Source organism: Nicotiana tomentosiformis, chromosome 1 (genome assembly GCF_000390325.3).
Source record: "Nicotiana tomentosiformis chromosome 1, ASM39032v3, whole genome shotgun sequence".
Lineage (NCBI taxonomy): Eukaryota > Viridiplantae > Streptophyta > Magnoliopsida > Solanales > Solanaceae > Nicotiana > Nicotiana tomentosiformis.
Window position 1 is genome coordinate 66682067 of NC_090812.1, and position 22370 is coordinate 66704436.

The 22370-nt window shown below is 33.5% G+C and overlaps 1 protein-coding gene across 1 annotated transcript; it reads left to right on the plus strand.

The window, feature by feature from the left end:
* Positions 1–6753: 6753 nt before the first annotated feature.
* LOC104109973 (uncharacterized) lies at positions 6754–7579 on the plus strand. Its single transcript, XM_009619382.4, has 2 exons — positions 6754–6881; positions 6975–7579. Exon 2 carries the CDS (start codon positions 6978–6980, stop codon positions 7170–7172), a length of 195 nt encoding a protein of 64 aa, XP_009617677.1. The 5' UTR covers positions 6754–6881; positions 6975–6977; the 3' UTR covers positions 7173–7579.
* Positions 7580–22370: the final 14791 nt, after the last annotated feature.

The window sequence follows — 22370 nt, forward strand, 5'->3', positions numbered from 1 at the left end:
TGCAAGATTAGGTCACATAGGGCAAGATTGAATGAATTGATTGGCAAAGGAAGGAAATTTAGGTACTTTCTCTAAAATTGAAATGCCAACTTGTGAAAACTGTCTTGCCGGAAGGATTACACGTAAACCTTTGGAAAGGTTAAGAGAGCTGATTTTCCATTGCAATTAATCCATTCTGATATATGTGATCCAATGAATGTGAGGGGCTAGATCTGGTGCTTTATATTTCATTACGTTTATTGACGATTTCAGGCACTTTGGTTATGTCTATTTGATTTCTCATAAATCTGAAGCACTAGAATGCTTTAAGAAATATTTAAATGAAGTTGAGAATCAATTAGACAAAAGGGTTAATATCTTAAGAACCGATAGAGGGCGTGAATATCTATCAAAATAATTTGAAGAACTGTGTAACGAAAAAGGAATCACCAGATAATTAACTATTCCTTACACACCTCAGCAAAATGGTGTAGCAGAAAGGGGGAATAGAACACTATTGGACATGATAAGGTCTATGATGGCGCATGCAAATTTACCTATTTCTTTTTGGGGATATGCGTTATTGACTGAAGCCTACATATTGAATAAAGTGTCTTTTAAATCAGTTTCTTTCACTCCCTATGAGCTTTGGACTGGTCATAAACCAAACATAAATGATTTACGACCTTGGGGTTGTGCTGCATATGTAAAATATTCTTTCAGCAAATTTGGTAAATTAGGTCCACAAGGCAAGAAATGTATCTTTATAAGATCTTTAGAATACACCAAAGGGTATGTGTTCATTGGTGAATCATAGGTTGGAAGTGTTACTGAGATTGAATCACGAGATGTCATAATTCTGGAAAATGATTTTTCAAATGGCGAGGTAAAAATTGGAGAGCCTCTTTATGAAATGTTAAACTAAGCTAGTCAATAAGTGTCTTCTGACATGATTGATAATCAAATTGATTAGGATCTTGTTCTTGATCCGGGTGGGAGTGAAAACAATCAATCCCAAAATCCCTCTAAGGAATCTGAATTTCAACTACGAAAGAGTACCAGGAAATATATACCCAAATGTACTTATGAGCTTGAAGATTACGTTTTCTTGGTATCTCCCACAGAAATGGATGAGCCAAAGTCTGTGGCTGAGGCTATATCAAGCCCCGAAAAAGTTGAGTGGATGAAAGCAATGAAAGAAGAAATAGAGTCCATGAAAACCAACAAAGCCTGGGATCTAGTTAACCTTACCCCTGAGCGTAGAGCTATTGGGAACAAATGGGTTCTCAAAGTTAAACACAAAGCGGATGAGTCAATAGAAAGATACAAGTCACGATTGGTAGCAAAAGGCTTTACTCAAAGGGCTGGAATAGATTATGAGGAAATATTTTTACTAGTTATAAAGTTTACCTCAATTCGCTTACTTTTGGCCATTGTTGCACGTTTGGATTTGGAATTACATCAAATGGATGTGAAGTCAACTTTATCAATATAGAACTAAACGAAGAAATCTACATGGAACAACCTGTAGGCTTCATCATTAACGACCAAGAAAAGAAGGTCAGTAAATTGAAAAAATCTATTTATGGCCTGAAGCAATCTTCAAGGCAATGGTATTTGAGATTTCACAAGGAGGTGATCTCGTATAATTTCACCATGATCAATGTGATAATTGCATTTATATGAGAAGTCCAATAGGATGTTTGTAATTCTTTCTCTTTATGTGGACGATATTTTATTGGCCGAAAATTTGGAGTATTTAAAAACCATCAAGTCATGGCTTTCAAATTTATTTGACATGAAAGATATGGGTGAGGCACACTATATCCTTGGAGTTAATATCCAAAGAGACCGTTCCAAAAAGTTATTGAGTCTATCTCAAGAAACTTATATAATAAAAATTTTGGAGTGTTTTCGTATGAATAGTTGCAAATCCATGGATATTCCTATAGCAAGATGTGAAACTTTAAGCCTTGAAATGTGTTCCAAGAATAAAAATGAAAAGGAAGACATGTCTCAAGTTCCATATTCAAGTGATGTTGGGAGCTTGATGTACGCTATGATGTGTACTCGCCCACACATTTGTTATGTCGTAGGTCTGGTTAGCAGGTAACAATCCAATCCTGAAAGAGATCATTGGAAAGCTACAAAGAGAATTTTCAGATACCTGAAGGAAACTGCAAATTATTCACTATGTTATAGTGGAAATGATTTATACTTGAGAGGATATACAAATGTTGATTGGGCTGGTGACCGGAATGATAAAAAATCAACATCCGGTTATGTTTTCTTACTTAATGGTGGTGTTATTTCATGGAAAAGTAAGAAACAAACTTGTACAACCCTTTCGACGTCGGAAGCTGAGTTCGTGGCTTGTGCGTATGCAGTACAAGAAGTTGTTTGGTTGAAGAGATTCTTTGAGCATTTGGATATTACAAAGAACTCTCAGGGTCCCCTGACTCTATATTGTGATAGTCAAGCGACTATTGCACACACAAAAAATCCTATGTATCATAGCAGGACCAAATACATTGACATCAAGTATAACTTTATGAGAGACATGGTAGCAAGTGGAGCGATAAATTTACAGTATATTCCTACGCGAAGCATGATAGCTGATCTTTTTACAAAAGAGATATCTAGAGACCTATTTGAGAAACATGTTATGGTTCTAGGTTTGCGAAGGATATAATCATATTTATGTATTGTAAAATGACTTGATTATTATAATATGCTCATCCATATTTGACTTTTGAATTTATGCTTATATCTCGTATGCATGTGATGATGTTTTGTTGATAAACCGTGTCGAACAAGTCGCGAGATTGGCTCTCTCACACGAGCAATCGTCTCTTACGTTAAGAATCGTGAAGAAATGCGATCTTATAGAACCTTGGATAATGCGAGGTTATATTTACTTGTAAAGGTCGATCTTGACAACAAGTTAGACTTACAAATTTTAACATTCGATTATGACTTATTTTGTAAGCCCGATACGAGTTTCTCCAAAAAGTTGGATTTGAGAATTATTGAAGTGAGAAACTCGGGTTAGATATTTGGAGGTGTCTAGATCATGATTTGTACGCTGTTGAATGATTAAAAGAATAAGACACACGCACCAACATAAGGTGAGAATACCGTAACATATGTGTCATACCACGTGTGCTTTCGACCGGTGGGATAATAGAAGAATGAATCCATGCTTCTTCATTGTGTGAGATCCTAAAGAAGTTACATTAACTTTTATTGGAATACCCTTTGATCTTTTACTGTTTCTTGAAGTGCCAATCGATGTTGCTACTTTAGCATGTCACTAATAGCCATGAGTAATCCGGCAATGCAGTGTATAGGAAAGCAGTTGATTTGGAATGGAAGGATTCGAGTAGAAAGGGAAGGCGACTAAAATTTAGTAATTTAACTTGTATTCATAGGTCGACTACTACACTTACCATGAGGGTATCAAATGTAACTATGGATACATTGTTAAAACATGAACTCGAGTTCACCTCTTTCGAGGATGAGGGATCGAATAACTAGCTACTGGAGTAGCGGGTGATGTGTGGGGTATAATGAGTAATAAGATCCGTATGTTAGTAGTGAATCCTTTCCAAATGTGATCGAATTTTTACATAGAGCTTCAGAATAACCTTAATAGGTTTGAAATATATTATACCTCTTGATGTTCGCAGGTCGCACGAACTACTTGTCTGTATGAATTAAGTGTGTTGTTTATTCATGATACTGATTTGAGTCCAACCCATCATAAGCGAAGTGGGAGATAATGGTTTTTTGTTTTTGTTTTTGGGTCGCTCTATGTTGGCTGACCCAACTGATGTAAGAGAGATAAGGGAGTTATCTATAAAGAAGTTACTGCACAATAAAAGGGGAGAAAAACTATGGAAAAGTGAGAAGTTGGCTTTTCAGAAGAAAACCGTATCTTTTCTTCTTTAAAAGGAAAAGTCTGCATACGCTTTCAAATACAACTTCAAGAGACAGAAAAACTTCCTCTTGAATTCTCCCATAAACACATACAAAATCTCGGATATTTAGTTCGTCGATAAAACTATGTCTCCAAGAGATTCAGAGTACGATTTGGGACTATTATTTTGGTGGTGAGTTCAATAATTCTTCCGTTACGTTGTTGACATGTACGCTAATATTATTCTCGCCCCGCGATTTATTCTAACACTTTAACAAACAAGGAGCTTCAAAATTCCTCTACAATATAGAATTGGTAAATTTGCATCTTCATCATAGACAGACATTTTAAAGAATTTCCATCTAAAAGAAGCTCTTTTGATGGGGAGATGTACCATGAAGCTGCATTTAATCAATCATATCAATGAGCATCACCTCCTTTGTCTTCCTTGTGAGTGTTTTCCAGAATGATGACGAATTGGTATTCACTTCAGTGGGATTACAACATTGGATTTTCACTGATGTAGAAAGCGTTCAAAAGATTAACTGGTTTCTCTAATGAGTTTTGACTCATTTTTGAAACTAGGTGAGAAAAGTTGCAGTTTGAATTTCTACAAGTGTTAGAGGAAGCTGATGACTGGATTACACTGAAGATTTTGTTTTAAATTTTTTTGAATAAGTACTTACTATGTAATTTCGACATCTTTTTTTAATAAAAAAGTAACGAAAATTACATAATAAGTAGTACTTGTTAAGTCAACTTATTATGTAATTTTTTATATCTATGTAATGTCTGGTGAGAAGCGGTTGAGGAATATCTTTCTTTGATGTATCTGGGGCAGGCACTATCTCATAAAGTCATAAGTGAGCTGCTTCTGTCAACTATTCTTGTCTAAAAAAAGAAAAACTTCAAGAGGAAGAGGAAGCTTCAGCTAGTTTTTTGGCGATTATGAGATGGTAATATAATTGATCTTTTAAGACTTTGGTTCTTGTGTACGTTAGGTTCTATTTAAATCTTGTCTATGTTATAATATATAATTAATTCCGCTGTGAGAATGACTATAACTAGGGGAGGTTTATTCTCCGTGTTTGATTTAATGAAGGGAACATGATAGTGGTTAAGTGTAAATAGAGTCATTAGTCAATTTTTCTCATAATGTAGAAAGGTCTCTATTTTATCATATGTATTCTTGTTGCTGAGTTTGCTTAAAAGTTATAACCGTTGAAGTAGATCTCTTGGTCTAGTATTCAATTCACTATTATTAAATCTGGAGTACGTTTGGTTGCGACTTGTTCAATTTTAAGTTTTATAAACTATGCCATAGATGTAATGTGTTTTGTGTGCCCGACTTGACTTCTGATTATGTAGTTGGTTTAGTAAATGACCATGTGATCATTTGTCTCATTTTATTATTTTGTTTCGTCTTGATTTTGTGTTTAGAGACATTCACTTGCATGAAATTTTAGAGTTGTCATTACTTAAAGTGAGCTCCAGTTTGATTGATTTATTTAGTGGAGAATTATTAATGTTTAGACAACTGAACATGTGAACTTTCATTGTTTGTTTGTCCATTGTTTGTGCGTGACAGGAATGGAATCAGTGTTTAGTGGATCATGGTTTGTTAAGCCACTTGCTTCAAAGTAATTTACCTTTAATGAAATTAGTAGCTACACTTATATAATTTTATTTCTCACATAACTAATAGATGATCGATTAACCTTGATTCCTTGCAAATTATTGTGGGACTAAAATTAACCAAGTTGCTGCACAATACTGTGGTTGAAATAATCTCAAGAGAAAACAGTTTTGTTGTTGGCTTTTTATGATATATGTCAAATGTGTGAAAATGATGTTGGTGGAACCCAAAATGGACCATATTGGCTCATCCAAAGCCAATAAAAGCTTTCACAACAATTGGATTAATATCCAGCAATTAAAGTCAAATATCAACAACAAAAATCTCAAATATCAAAATAACCACGGAAAAGTACCTTCGTTGACTTGTTGGGTTAACATTTGCCACTTAAAGTTGCTATTAAACTGAGATACTTTACTTTATTGCGAGTAATATTTTCCGTGATTCAGTGTATAAAGAAGGAAAAGACGGGACTCTTGTCCTTTTAATTGGTCGTAATTGTGAATTGTAAGAATTTAAGTTTTATAGACTAACTATTGTAATTTTGATTGGTTTGAAAGGTTCTTCACCATCCTTTTCTAGTTATCAATCTACTTTCGATACTTACCTGAACGTTGGAAATACTAGCTGTTAATTTGGGTAACTTTTTGCACTGTTATCAGACAGGGGCGGATGTGCATGGGTGATAGAAGTGTCATTCAATATCGCTTCACTAGAAAAAAGATTAAAATATTTATACTAATATTCTGTAAAAATAAAATAATATATAATAATGACATCATTTTTTGGCAAAGAATACTTCTTGATCCATTAATCAAGCTCATTTTTGACTTGTAAAGATTGTAGGTTCAAGTCTGGATGTCATCTTTGAGCTCGCATAAATAATATTAAATAATACTTATTTATTTATTATTATTTATGTAAATATAACACTGCTTAGAAATAGTTTTGCCAATAGATAACTCAACTGCTAATTTTAGAATATAATAGTGGAGAAATTCAGTGATTTCAAACTTCATGATTATGATTGCTTATTTCGAGCTGGATTTTTTTTTTTTTTTTTTTTTTAAGAAGTCAAATTTTCTTTGGCGGCAGAGAGAATAAGTAGAGTAGAAAAAGAAAAACGGAGTGGCAAAGAATAGTAATAATTGGAGAAAACAGGGGCTTTTATTTAGGAAAGGGGTGCCTAGTCAAGTCAAAATAACATGCATTATATTCTGGCACGCAAAACAGAAACGGCAAATTTCAACTGAGTACACCAATCTCATTCACAAAATCCATAAATACAAATACAGAGAGATTGGGATTGCTACTTTTGTAACTCATTCATATTCTTCCTAATTAGAGGTAACCCACTAAACTCCAGTTTACTCTTCTATTTCCTCATTTTTCTCCTCGATAATATCCAAGCTCTATTATTTTTCTCCGACATTAATGAAGGAAATGGCGATTCAATTGGAGAATTTGGTGGAATCGATAAAATCGAAGGTGAGGAAATTGAAGAAATCGAAGAAACCGTACATCAAAATGGACAAAAGCTCCAGTGTGAGAGTGGAGATCCGCAGCAGAAAGGCTCGTAAGCTCATCGACAAAACTCTCCAAGCTGCTGATAATCCTGGCAAGAGTAGCCTCTCTTAGTACTTGTCGAGTGAAATAAAAAGAAAATAAGACTCGCTTTGAAAAGAAAAGTTTCTTTGTTTCTTTAAGTTGTACATATAAAATAGATGAATGAGAAAAGTTGTAGAAACGTGGCCGCCGTTTCTGTGTTCCTTTGACGTCGATTTCCACTTTCCGATGGTGCATATCGGCGTTCGCATTGGGGAACCGTTTCGGTCTTTCTGAATCCCAATTTAATGAGAAAAAGGAATTAAATGTTGGGTTACTGTTCTTTTAGCGATTTCTTAACGTTAATCTGAGTATTTGGAGTGCTTTTATACTCTACTATTAAATTTGTACTAGTAGGAGTGTAACTCTGTTTGGGAATAAGAAATGGATCACAAAAACCCATCACTTATATCTTGAAATATATACATTTTACTTCATCATTCCTTCCTATCTTTTAATCTTGTAATTCGAGTACTTGAAAAGTTTGAATGTTTCACTGGTGTCACTCCTTGCGAGTATAATTTGAACCTTGATCTCTTGCGATATAGATTTTCATTTCATTTATCGTTAGATCATATTCTTGGATGTATTTGTATTATCGACTCATATATACATATAATATACATATGTTATGTGAAAAGAGAGAAAAGTGTTTATATATGTAATATAAGCAGCATAGTTATGTGATATGCTCGACTCTAAAAGATTTGTCTCTAGTGTTTACTGTCTCAAATGAAGTTCATTACTTAAAAAATTGAAGTTAGCTATGGACTTAATCCTATGTGTCCCTAATTTATCACTAAGAGCCAAGTTTATGGGAAGCTAGAAGTATTTTTTTTTTCTGTTAAAAAAGTACTTTGTGAAAAATTTGAAATATTTTGCCAAAATAAAAAATATTTTTGAGCAGCTTCTAGCATAAACAATTTTTCTGCTTTTGGGGAGAAACTATAAATTCTAACTTTTTCCCAAAAGTAACAGTAGAATCAAAAGTAACAGCAGAAAATTAATTAATTTAGGATAAAATATCCTTACAATAAATTTATATTTTTTAAGTTACCCCTCATTAATTTAACTTTTTCCTTTTTTTCCTTTATTTTGCTTTTTTATTATACCGTTATTATCTTTTTTATTTTCGTCATATTTTTATTCCCTTTCTCCTACCCCTTTTTAGAATTATTCTCTCTACTATAAATAAATTTCTTCATTTATATAATGATTTATAAGAGTATATTTTTAGTTTTTATATATATATATATATATATATATATATATATATATATATATATATCATGTACATAATAAGTAATACTATCAAATACCCCAATATTATTGCTTTGGAATAATTATATTTTATATTAATTGAATATTTTAATTTGTATTTTATTTTAGGTTTATCTGTAAATTGAATTCCTTTATAATAAATATTCAAATTAATTTTCTCTTTTAAATAATACTAATTGCAAAATGAACCTAAATTGTTCTTTTTCATAATTTGATACTTAAAAGTACTTTTTAGAAAGCTTAATCAAACACAATTTGCTTCAAAAAGCACTACTTAAATGAATTGGCCAAACACAAATTGCTACTTTACAAAAATATTTTAGAAAAACAAGTTTTTGGCGGCTTGGTCAAACGGGCTCTAAGTAGAATTAGCAACAGATTCTGTTGTTTAGGTATAGAATTTGTTCATTTCTAATTCTTGATTTTTTTAGTAGTGATATTCTTTCTTGACAAAATGTATTGTTTTGGGGTTAGAGTAGTTAAGCATCATAACAAGCTTGTGATCTGTTCAGCAAATTGTAGGTCTTTGCATAACGTAAGCCACACGTGGAAGGTTATCTTCTCCTGTAAATAACTTTGAATGGATACACAAAATTGGTTTAAGTTCCGCAATTTGAGCAATTTTTATAATTGAATTGATGAAGGCATTTGTTTGTGCAAATTTTAAGTTATGTCTTTTGAAGTCGGTCTATAAAGGTAGAGGTCAAACTCTCTGTTTTCCAACCTTTTGATTTTGACGAAATTAAGCCATTTGAAGTCCAATTTTATATATCCACCAAGGGGCTTTCCACCCCAATTTAGTTCTCATAATTCAGTTACATGCGATAAAATTATCACCTTTTTGAATTAGATATATGTGAACTTGTTGCTCTCTCCGTTCCACAATAAGTGATCAATTTTTTTTGGGCACATCTGTTAAGGAAATACAAAATTTTAGACAAAAATAGTTAGTGTGATTAAACTACCCTTAATTAAATATTGCAGTATAGTTAATGTGAGAAGTAAAAGACTTTTTAGGGATACGTACATAAGGGTAATTTTGGAAAAACAAATTGAATTTTTTCTTGATTATATAAATTGATACTTATTTTGGACTAAAATAAAAAGATAAATTGATCATTTATTATGTATCGGGGGAGTAATGTCTAGAATATATTAGAGAATAGATAATCAATTATAAATATCCTTCGCATCTGAACTTTGGCTAGTAAATCTTAAGCTTGATTTTCTTTTTTTCTGCTCTCCTATTGGAGCGATCCCTACAATAACAGATAAAGCCTTTTCTTCTTTTTTATTTATTTCTTTTTGTTTCTGAGACCCTTTTATGTGTTGATTATCTCATTGCTACGGGGTGAAGCATATGTTGACCTCCATCTTTTATCAAAATTGACTGCTACACGCATCTAGAAAAAACCTGCCCTTCTCAGACTTTAATAACGAAAATCTAAAAGTAAACAATGAGCCCGTTTGGATTAGCTGATTTGAAATAACTGATAAGCATTGGGTGCTGAAAATTACTTTTTAGTGCTGAAACTGATTTAATAAATAAGTAGTTACGTGTTTGGATACAAGTGCTGAAATTGATAATAAGCTGCAGTATTTGAAATAATATTTGAGACAGTGAGTATCGATGTAAGAGTTTTGTTCTAAAAAAGAATATTTTAAGGATAAAATAGTAAAAATTTTGGTCAAACTTAAAGTGTTTATAAGCTAAAAATTTATAAGCTGGGGGTGACCAGCTTATGACTTTTGGCTTATTATTGACTTATAATCACTTTTAACTTTACCAAATGCGTAAATAAACCGAAAAATATTTATAAGTTAGTTTGACCAGCTTATAAGCTTAACCAAACACACTCAATGAGATGAGTAGACAATGTCATAAATATTAAATTGGTAGGAGTATCCATCAACTACAAATTTCATTGCGGCATTAATTTCTGGATGATTCTAATTCTGACTTCTACGCTCGATTCCCAGTAACTCATTAATGTGCAAAGACTCAAGAATCCAAGAGAATCAATATGGTGCTTGATTTAATAGGGTGTTGATCGGGTCAACTGAATGGAGTTACTAGGTAGCTTTTATACTTAAGACTCCTCACTAGCCATGCACTTACTAACCATAAGAGGCGGGGCGAGGGGTCACCGGACCCCGTAAATTTCGGTCGAAATTAGGAACGGGTCTACATAGAGGAGACGGGGTGGTACGTCACCCGGACGCTCGGGTAGAATTTCTTGTATATTCTGATATTTCACGTAAACATGATTATTTTACAAAGAGTGGCACCCTAGATTACAAAGTGAACGTAGGTGTCATGGTAAGATAGCCGCTTTCCACATACAAGACCCGCGAGCGAAGCTATTGATGGGCAATGGAATTTTGCTTTTCCCTCTCGGCCTTAGTCGTTCCCTTTTTCCATTTGTAAATCTTTCTTCTCTTTTTCTTAAATTCTTGTCATTTTGTTCATCTTTGTCTTTCCTCTCATTGTACAACCCCATTTTTATTATATATTAAACATTTGCTTCCTTTTGCTTTTTCTAGATCTAAAATATTTTTTATTTAAATATAATTTTAATTATTTCTTCTGTTATCCATATACTGTTGTTTTCCCTTTGATTTTAAATAAAAGGACAAAACGTTTTTAGTTTAGTTATCATGTATCTTATAAAGTAAATCGAATTAATTCAAAACAAAATCGAATAAAAAATAGAAAATTTGCAAAATATACAGCCTAATTTAATCTCCTTGACTAGTGGTAAATTTTAATTAAATATAGTGGCACCCGTAGTCATCGAATCGTGGATCCGTCTCTGGCCGAAATCATGTATATATACATATATATACTTTGAAAATGGTTAAATTAAAGCACGTGGTACCCTCAACACTAAAAACTTTAGAGGAACTAGTTGAGCAGCATAATGTGACCCAGCGCATAAAATTTTTGAGTCTGCCTCTGCTAACCATATCAAACTTGGAAGATGAATTACAAAGTTGACGTTCCATCCTTCTCAAGATTCCATGTCTCGGTTCTTGGCAAGTGTATTGGTCAACCTTCACATCAGGTCACTCCATTGGACTTGTTGAATCACTCTTCTTCCCAGCTCCTGCACCCTCATAGCATATTACAGCCGGGGGCGGATTTAGGGGCGGAAGGGGTTTCACCCGAATCTCTTTCGCCGAAAAATTACACTACATATAAAATAAAATTCGATTTGTACCTTTATATTATATATTTTGAATCTCCTTGACATAGCTCAAAAGCATAACTTAGTGATCAAGGGTTCAAAACCTTTATAAGATTGCTGGTTCAATTCTTATTGGCCACCAACTTTTTTAGTGTTTTAACTTTTTATTTTTTTTGAAACACCATAACAGAAATCATGCTTCCGGTACTGATTATAATACCACGTTATCTCTAAATGGGGGCATCAAGTTGACTGGTGGAGTGCACATTTCCCTGCTCTATCCTCTCCTACTAATATAGGTATCTATTAGAATCGAAAACTCGGGTAGTACAGAATTTAGCCAAACAACGGTATAATGACAATAACAAAGACAATGAAAGTTGATAATAATGGCAATTAAAGAATATAAAGAAGACACAAATTTAACGTGGTTCGGTCAAGGTGGCCTACGTCCACAAGCGGAGAGGAGCAATTTCACTATACCAACAAGAGTACAAAATTAGAGTAAATACTCTAATTAATTCCAAATACCCCAAAAGAATAACCTTACAAGATCACTCCAAAGAAAGGGTTCCCACAAGTATTTTTCAACACTCACTTTCTTACAAAATACTCTATAATGAAATAAAGGAGGAGAAAGAAAGACAAGAGTGAAAAGCTCTTGAATTGGTGTGTTTGCAAATGAGAAGAAACTCCTCTATTTATAGCAAGAAATTCTTGGCCTAATAATGGATATTATGTCATGGAAAATGTCATGATCCACAAATTTGTTATAATGGATATTATGTCATTGCAAATGTCATGAATCACAAATTTGTTATAATGGATATTATGTCATGGCAAATGTCATAAAAATTTGGCCGTATTACAAATCTCCACCTTGGCCTAATTTCGGCTTATAGTAAATTTGCTCCACCTTCTTCGCAAAAATCCCAATTGGCAAAATCATTCTTCATAAATGCCAACCAAGTTCAGGCAAATCTTGAACTTGGATACTGGAAGAGGTTTTGTGAACATGTCAGCAGGATTGTCTCTAGTGTTGATCTTCTGAACAGAGACTTTTCTTTCAGCAATGGTTTCTCGGATGAAATGATACTTTATATCAATGTGCTTCGTCCTCTCATGATACATTTGATCTTTAGTCAAGTGAATGGCACTTTGACTATCACAGAAAATGGTAATACCACCTTGGTGTAAACTGAGTTCCGCAAATAGACTCTTCAACCATAAAGCTTCTTTGATCGCCTCGGTCACTGCCATATATTCTGCTTCGGTAGTAGATAAAGCTACTACATGTTGTAATATAGCTTTCTAACTAATAGCGCAACCACCGATGCAAAATACATAGCGTGTCAGGGATCTTCTTTTGTCACGATCACTTGCATAATCTGAGTCTACAAAACCAACCAAAGTGTTAGCATTTCTCCCAAACTCCAAACATGTATTTGAAGTACCTCGCAAGTATCTGAGAATCCATTTTACAGTATGCCAATGTGCTTTACCAGGGCAAGCCATATACCGGCTTACCAAGCTCACTGCTTGTGAAATATCTGGACGTGTACAAACCATTGTATATATAATACTACCGACTGCACTGGAATAAGGAACATGTGCCATGTACCTCTCTTCTTCCTCTGACTGCGGGGACCGAGCAGCTGATAACTTAAAATGAGCAGCAAGAGGGGTACTAAGTGGTTTAGCATCTTTCATGCCAAACCTCTCCAAGACTTTCTCCAAGTACTTCTTTTGGGTCAGAAATAACCTGTTGGCTTTTCGATCTCTTTTGATCTCCGTGCCAAGGATTTTCTTAGCTGCTCCCAAATCTTTCATCTCAAATTCACTTTTCAGCTGACTTTTCAAATTGTGAATTTTTGTTAAATCCTTAGCAGCAATGAGCATGTCATCAACATATAATAATAGGTACACAAATGAACCATCAGTTAACTTCTAAAAGTAAACACAACTATCATACATGCTCCCCGAATAACCTTGACCCAACATAAAGGAATCAAACCTTTTATACCATTGTCTTGGAGACTGCTTTAATCCGTACAAGGATTTCTTCAACAAGCAAACATGATCTTCTTCTCCTTCAATTTCAAATCCTTCGGGTTGATGCATGTATATTTGTTTCTCAAGTTCGCCATGTAAGAAAGCTATCTTAACATCAAGTTATTCTAATTCCAAATCATACATGGCAATGAAGGCAAGCAAGACACGAATAGAGCTATGTTTAACAATATGTGAGAAAATATCATTAAAATCAACTCCTTGTACCTGATTATAGCCCTTTGCAACTAATCGTGCCTTATACCTCGCATCTTCAACCCCTGGAATGCCATCCTTTTTCTTGAAGATCCATTTGCAACCAACAATTCTTTTTCCTGATGGCGGTTTCACAATAGACCAAGTACCATTCTTGTGGAGAGACTCAATTTCTTCATTCATTGCAATCGGCCACTTGGCTGAGTCAGCACTAGAAACTGCTTCTGAATATTTTGATGGTTCTCCAATTTCTTCAGTTTCTTATGCAACTGAAAAAGCAAATGCAACATAATTTCCAAACTTTAATGGCTGTTTACCTTCTCTTCTTGGTCTATGTTAGGCTATAGAATACTCATCTTCTTCTGGTTCAACTTCAGGAGTCTCAACTTCAGGAATTTCAGCTTCTGTCTCAACTTCAGGAGTTTCAACTGTATTTTGCTCCAAAGTTGATGAGCTTGGCTCAGAAGGAATGCCAATCTCAATCTCCACCTGGTTCTGTGTACTCTTTCCTTTATCTGTATTACAAGAACTAGAAGACTCTTTTCTAGAATGTAACATAGAGGATTCATCAAATGTTACATCTCTGCTAATTATAAATTTTGGTGCCGTGGGATCAGGATACCATAGTCGGTATCCTTTCACCCCAGATGCATACCCAAGGAAAATATACTTTTTAGCCCTTGGCTCTAATTTTCTATCATTTACATGCATGTATGCAGGGCAACCAAATATCTTTAAATCAGAATAATTAGCAGGAGTACCTGACCACATTTCCTCTGGAGTCTTAAAGTTCAAAGGTGCAGAAGGAGCTCGGTTGACAATATAACAAGCTGTAGAGATAGCTTCTACCCAAAAGGCATTTGTCAACCCAGCATTTGAAATCATGCAACGAGCCCTTTCCAAAAGAGTTCTATTCATCCTTTCTGCCACACCATTTTGCTGAGGTATCATTCTCACAGTACGATGTCGAGCAATTCCTTCATTCTTGCAAAATTCGTTGAATTCATCATTACAAAATTCTAAGTCATTATCTGTTCTAAGCCGCATAACCTGTTTTCCTGTTTGCTTCTCAATCTTTTCATTGTTTGAAATTTAAGAAAACATCACTTTTATTTTTCAGGAAATAAACCCAAACTTTCCTTGAATAATCATCAATGAAAGTTAACATATACCTGGCACCACCTTTTGATGGGGTACGTGAAGGACCCCAAAGATCTGAATGAATATAATCCAAAGTACCTTTTGTTCTATGAATCACTGGAGATTTGAAGCTGACTCTTTTCTGCTTTCCGAACACACAATGTTCACAGAACTCCATATTTTTTGTACTTTGGCCACATAAGAGACCTCTTTTACCGAGGATGGAAAGACCTTTTTCACTCATATGCCCCAATCGCATATGCCACAATTTGGTGATGTCAGAATCTGATTTATCTGATATTGAAAATGCAGCAGCACCTGTAACAGTAGATCCCAAAAGAGTATACAACGTACCAGATCTGCGTGCTTTCATGATCACAAGAGCACCATGAAAAAATTTTAAAACTTCACCTTCACCTGTGTACTTGCACCCAAGAGATTCTAGAGTGCCCAAAGAGATGAGATTTTTCTTCAAGTCAGGAACATGTCTAACATCGGTGAGAGTTCTCACCACACCATCGTGCATTTTGATTCGGACTGTACCTTTTCCAATAACTTTGCAGGCAGCATTGTTGCCCATCAAGACAACTCCACCTCCAATAGATTCATATGTGGTAAATAAATCCCGACCGGGACACATATGATAAGAACAACCCGAATCTAAAATCCACTCATTGTTAGATTTGAAACTATTATTAGTTGCTAAAAAAATAGTTCCCTCAGTCTCATCAGCAGCTACACTTGCTTCAACAGTGTCAATATTTTTGTGCTCATTTTTCTTTTCTGTATGCTTTTCTTTGTTTTTCAATTTAAAGCATTCAGAAATAATGTGACTTTTCTTATGACAATATTTGCACATGACATTTTTGTATCTGGATTTTGACCTTGATTTAGGTTTCTCACTATTTGAATCTTTCTTATTGTATCTACCTCTTATGAATAAGCCTTCCCCCTTGGTTCCCACTAGTTTTTCCAGTAATATCTCTATCTATTTGTTCTTTTGATTTCAAAATAGATTTGATATCTTTATAAGAGATATTATCCTTTCCATAAAGCATAGTATCTCTTATATGTTTAAACGATTGGGGTAAGAAAATAAGCAATAACACAGCTTGATCCTCATCTTTGATTTCAATATCTATATTACTTAAATCCATAAGAAGAGAATCAAAAGTATCAAGATGAGTAAGTATAGAGGTAGCTTCAGCCATACGAAAAGTGTAGAGTTTTTGCTTTAGGTAAAGTCTGTTTTCTACTGTTCTTTTCATATATAGGGTTTTAAGCTTTTCCCATATGCCTTTGGCTGAGCTTTCTGTTGCAACTTCACGCAAAACCTCATTTGAAAGATTTAAAATAATACCTGCTTTTGCCTTTTTGTCTATGACGGCAAACTCCTCGTCCGTCATTTTATCCGACATCTTCTCCTTTCCTTGCAGTGCCAAATCTAAGCCATCCTGAATTAGGATAGCTTCCATCTTTAATTGCCACATTCCGAAGTTTGTACTTCGGTCAAATTTCTCAACATAAGACTTTGTTAGAGTCATTTTGGCTATGTAAACTAACCCGGTTAGATCTGGCTCTGATACCAATTTGTTAGAATCGGAAACCCGGATAGTGCGGAATTTAACCAGACAACGGTATAATGACAATAACAAAGACAATGAAAGTTGATAATAATGGCAATTAAAGAATATAAAGAAGACACAAATTTAACGTGGTTCGGTCAAGGTGACCTACGTCCACAAGCGGAGATGAGCAATTTCACTATACCAACAAGAGTACAAAATTAGAGTAAATACTCTAATTAATCCCAAATATCCCTAAGAGAATAATCTCACAAGATCACTCCAAAGAAAGGGTTCACACAAGTATTTTCCAACACTCACTCTCTTACAAAATACTCTATAATGAAATAAAGGAGGAGAAAGAAAGACAATAGTGAAAAGCTCTTGAATTGGTATGTTTGCAAATGAGGAGAAACTCCTCTATTTATAGCAAGAAATTCTTGGCCTAATAATGGATATTATGTCATAGCAAATGTCATAATCCACAAATTTATTATAATGGATATTATGTCATGGCAAATGTCATGAACCACAAATTTGTTATAATGAATATTATGTCATGGCAAATGTCATGAAAATTTGGCCATATTACAGTATCATCGAACTTCAATCATAAAAACTCTAGAATTAAATAAATGACTTAATTTATTTTTTGTCTAATTTCAATTCCATCGACTCCTAAACCTTTGTCTCCTTCAATTCGATTCCTTTCAAGGCCCATGATTTTCTTGGTTTGTCAAGTAATTTGTGTTTGGTTCGCAATAACAGAATAGAGAGTGAATGGGAAAAAAACGAATAGCAATTAATTTATTTATATACTATATTAAAAGCACGAAATCTTTATCGAAATGTCGTTCGTCTTTTTTGCTCTTTAAAAATAAAGTTCACACTAGACAAAACTGTAATTTAAGTTATTTCCCTTACATTTAGGACTTTAAAGTCAACCAAATTTTTGGCTATAAATCTTTCTTTATTTGAACTGCGTACGAATTCTAAATATTTAAAAAATTTTAAAATCAACAAAAATTTTACTAATATTAATTCTTTTCTTATTTAAATTATTTTAAATAAGGTTTGATTTATACATTAGATACGAACTCCTCAATACTTTGTGGTAGGGATTTGAATGACTATCCTTTCACAAAATATTTAATATTTAGTGGCAAGTCTATTCATTCACAATTCAAAAAATGGTATATCTTATTAAATGATATTCTTATCATAAATAGCAACTACATAAAGCTCTAATCTATGGCCAAAGAAGGAAAACTGAATTTAAATTCAATCCATTATTCATCAAGATCTAATTAATGACTTGAATTTAGTTTCTTACGAAAATATATTGGTATAATTGTAATTTCTAACATTCGTATGTAGTAAATTTTATTTGATAGAAAAGTTGAAAAAAAAATACAATAAGTACATATTTGACTGCCCGTATGACTACAATCTGAAGTCACCAGGACAAATTACCTATTGATTTCACATTCAGAAACCTCTTTTTCTTCTTTCAGTTTAAGACTTTCAATTATTTTTACACATGTATTGCTATTTCAATATTTCGTCCGTTCCTAAAGTTTCCATGGTTAGTTGATAATTGTTGGATAGGCTTTTGAAAGCTATTTAATTCTCTTTCAGATAGGTTTTACGGAAAAGTTCGATTTTCTTCTATTATATTTTTGTATTTGATATTTATTTATCTGATGAATATATTATTCATATGATTTTAGGACGAGATTAGGAGGAACAAATTCTTTTTGCCTTTTAAATTATTTTTAATGTGCCATGTATTTCATAGTTCTTGTAAATTTTTTATTGGCATGATGACATAATCTTATTATTTTATGATCTAAGTTTTAATTATATTGATTTAAACTTCATGCTACTTAGTATTTTTTATGTTCGTTTGTAACTTTATTCACATATTTAATATTTACTAGTATTTAGATACTCGCTTTGCGCGTGTATCCTTATCATTGAATATAAACTTCTATTACATAATAACATATATATTAATAACATATATTTGAGTTGTAAAATAAATATTAAAAAATATCAACGACCATTGGAAAATAAAAGTTAAAGAAAAAATTCAAGTCCCCAAAAATAATATAAACAAAGGAAGAAATCATACATCACAAAGCCCTAAAATGTTTTATCTAATTATTCAAGCCATCAAATGTTTTGTCTCATTATTCACATATTATCGATTCGCCGGTGAATTCCCTCCAATGTATTTGTAATACATATATTGATGATCAAATCTATTTAAAAAAATCACCAATGTTTCTGTTGAAAACACTATATCATCATTGTTAGAAATTTGACTCAATAATCCGCACACGATATATGCAGAAAAGAAAAAAAAATAACATAAAAAATAAAATAAAAGAAGAGCATAAAATTAAGAATTTAGTTGAGAATCAGAATTTAATATAATGATTTAACGTGCAATAGAAGAACGGACGTTCCACAAGCAAGCAAAAAGATATAGAAGAATTGAAAACAAAACTCTCAAAAGTTTGAATAATTAAAATCTACAAGCAACACAATTTAATACCCATTCTGCTAAATAAAAAATAGATTACAGCGAATGAAATACACAGACAAATTTCTAGTTGTCAAATTACCCTTAGTTCACTCGTTGATATGCGCATACCAAACAAATGCAGTTCGACTACCATCTAAAAGGTGGACCGCCAATCTTTAACCATAATAATAACATTGAACTAAAAGATATCATATTTGTCTCCGCCAGAATACACGTTGCATTACCTCGAAAAGTCTAATTTTGACGCTAAGGTGACACCAAGAAGGAACGAAAAAGAGCCATAGAGACCCTTGGTAGCAGTTTCTAGTCAATAAAAGTTGAAATAAATTGGACTAAATTCTCTTCAACACTCTAGGCCTTGTTAAATTTTCTCCACCCCTAATTCATGTTTCTAGGACAAATACGTTATCTAGTACAACTCTTCAATCTAACGACTTTTTTGAGATGAGAATAAGTAGACGACTCAAAAGAAGGGAATAAAATGGGATTGCAATGGTGAGAATAACCCTATATTTTTTTAGATAACTAGATTCATTTTTCCTATTTAAAAACTCTACTTTTCCAGATTGTTTTCTAAATTTTTGCCCCCTTGAAATTACAACAATTGAAAATGTAATACAAGCTAAGGTTAGTGTATATGAAAATTATTACAAATATATCAATGCTAAATTGATAAGAAAAATAATACAAAATCAGGATGAAGCATATGTAATCAAACACATTGTTCTTAAGCATATATTTACTTGACGCAAGGCACAATGTATACTAAGCTAGTTTCTCATAGGTGGAGGATGGATAATTTATTTGTAGTTATTTGGTACTATAAAAGAAAAGGAGATATGAATCACTACTTTTAATTGTAGCTATTCTTGCTTAATTTTGAGGTGATAAAACAAAATCACGGGTTAAAAGCAAAAATTTATTATAGTAAGTTGATTTTAAAGTGTTTGTTCAATTTATGAGTAAGTGACTCTTCTCCTTAATAATGAGTACTTAGGTTTACTTCTTAAAAGGGAAGTTTTAAGAGAGTTGAAGCTCATAAACAATATTTTGACTAGTAAAATTAGGATTGAACATACTCTTAATGATATTTTCCTAAAGTATAAGAAATAATATACAAAAATTAGAAAAGAGTTGATAATATATTGAGACACCTACCTTAATTGAGCTTGACGTGATCAAGGAAACAACGTAATACAATAGTACTACACGGAAAAACCTAATGCAACTAGGAAACGGAAGACTCTAAAACATCTATAAATATAGGAATTGGACTCTGGAAAAAATTCAATATGCACGACCAAAAGTTGAGTGTTGGCATATAAATTTTATTAGAATTAAATTTATTAAATAATTTGGACTATATTTAAATGTAAGATATATTAGGCCAAATAATATTATGTGCTAATATAATTGAATTAATTTTATAAGTCCAATACATATGGGTTAAATAAATAGGTCCAAATCTATTGGTTAAAATAGCACGGACTAGCCAGTTTTCGGACTGGTCATTCAAAAATAGCCAGCGTTTACAAAGTCATTGCAAAATAGCCACTATTTTGTTGCAACACGGAAATTTCCAGCATAATATACTGGAGATCGGTGCACCTGTGTATGAACTTCCAGCATATTATGTTGGAACTCCAATACGCGAAAAGTTCCAGCATAATATATTGGAGATTGGAGCACCTGTGTATGAACTTCCAGCATATTATGCTGGACCGGTATATTATACTGGAACTCCAATATATTATGTTGGAAATCTAGTATACTTATGCTGGAACTACAGTATAATATACTAATATACTAGAGTTCCAATATACTTATCCTGGAACTCCAATATATTATACTGGAGTTCCACTATATTATACTGAAATTTCAGTATATTATGCTAGAGTATTTTCCGGATTTTGAACAGTATTTTCGTTCAGATTTATCTTTACATGAAAAGTGGCTAAATTTCGATTACTTTTGAAACTGTGGCTATTTTTGAATGACCGCTTGTAAATCTAGCTATTTGTGAAGCCCATTTAATCGGGCTAAAGTGGTGAGCCCACTTCATTAAGCCCAAGATGTCATCTTTCTAGAGGCCCAGTTTGGTACCACATGTCATATGACGTGGCACGCCAAGTCAAGCAGAAGTGCCAATAAGATCATGCCACGTGTCAAAACGACAAGGCATGCCAAGTCACATTAAAAGGCTAATGAAATCGCGCCACGTGTGCAAGTGACATATTTTGACCAATCAAATGCGGCATTGTCACACTTCGATTTGATTGGTCGGAAAGAGTTTGTTCTTATCATAACTCTTCCCCCCCACAACTATAAATAGGGGTCTTCATAAATCAGAAAAGACACCAGAAGTTATAACAAGAAGCAAGAGAGAGCTCTGGATCAAATGCCATAAATTTCTGTACAAGTTCAAGCTTCAAGCAATCAAGTTCAAGTTCAAGAAATCAACTTCAAGCTCAAAACGAAGAGCAAATCAAAATTCAAGGAGTACGAGTTCAAATCAAAGTTCGTGTTAGTTGAATCTAAGATTAACGTCCGTGGCAACAAATATAGATTCAATATCAAACTCAAGGGACCTTGAATTTATTTATTATTGGAAAGAAGAATCAGAGGATTCATAGAGATTGTACACTCAAATTATTTGAAATCAAATACTACGATTGTTGTAATATTTTCGGTCTTGATTTTATTGTCTACAAATTCTGGCACGCCCAGTGGGACAATCTCTACCTCTCATCTCAACTTTTCAATCACCAAAATTCAAGAACATCGAAATGACTACAAAGAAAATCAACTCCAGTTTAACTTCCACCAAGGTTGCTAATTCCAGGTTCTACGCTGATGTGGAAAGCATCCTCGATGTTACCTTTGGAAGCTTTGGACTAGTTATGAGGAGCAAAGCAAGCTCGTTAGTACAACAAGAACCCCAAGTGCCATCCGCATCGACCCCTGTTTTTAGATCTTCATTCTCAAAAGGAGCAAGATCTTCCACAAACGCACCTGAAGGAGGAAGCGATGTTGCTGAAATGATCAAGAAAACTCTTGCTCTGCTTGATCTCTCCGGATCCAAGAACTGTCCTGTGAATGAAGATGATGATGCTTCAAGTGATGGATCCTCCCCACTTACACCACATAGCCTAAGGCAATCGAGGATCAATCTATGTGACAATCTATGCTACTCTCCATCTTCCACAACAATCATGCAAGCAATGGTGACGAACGCTTCATC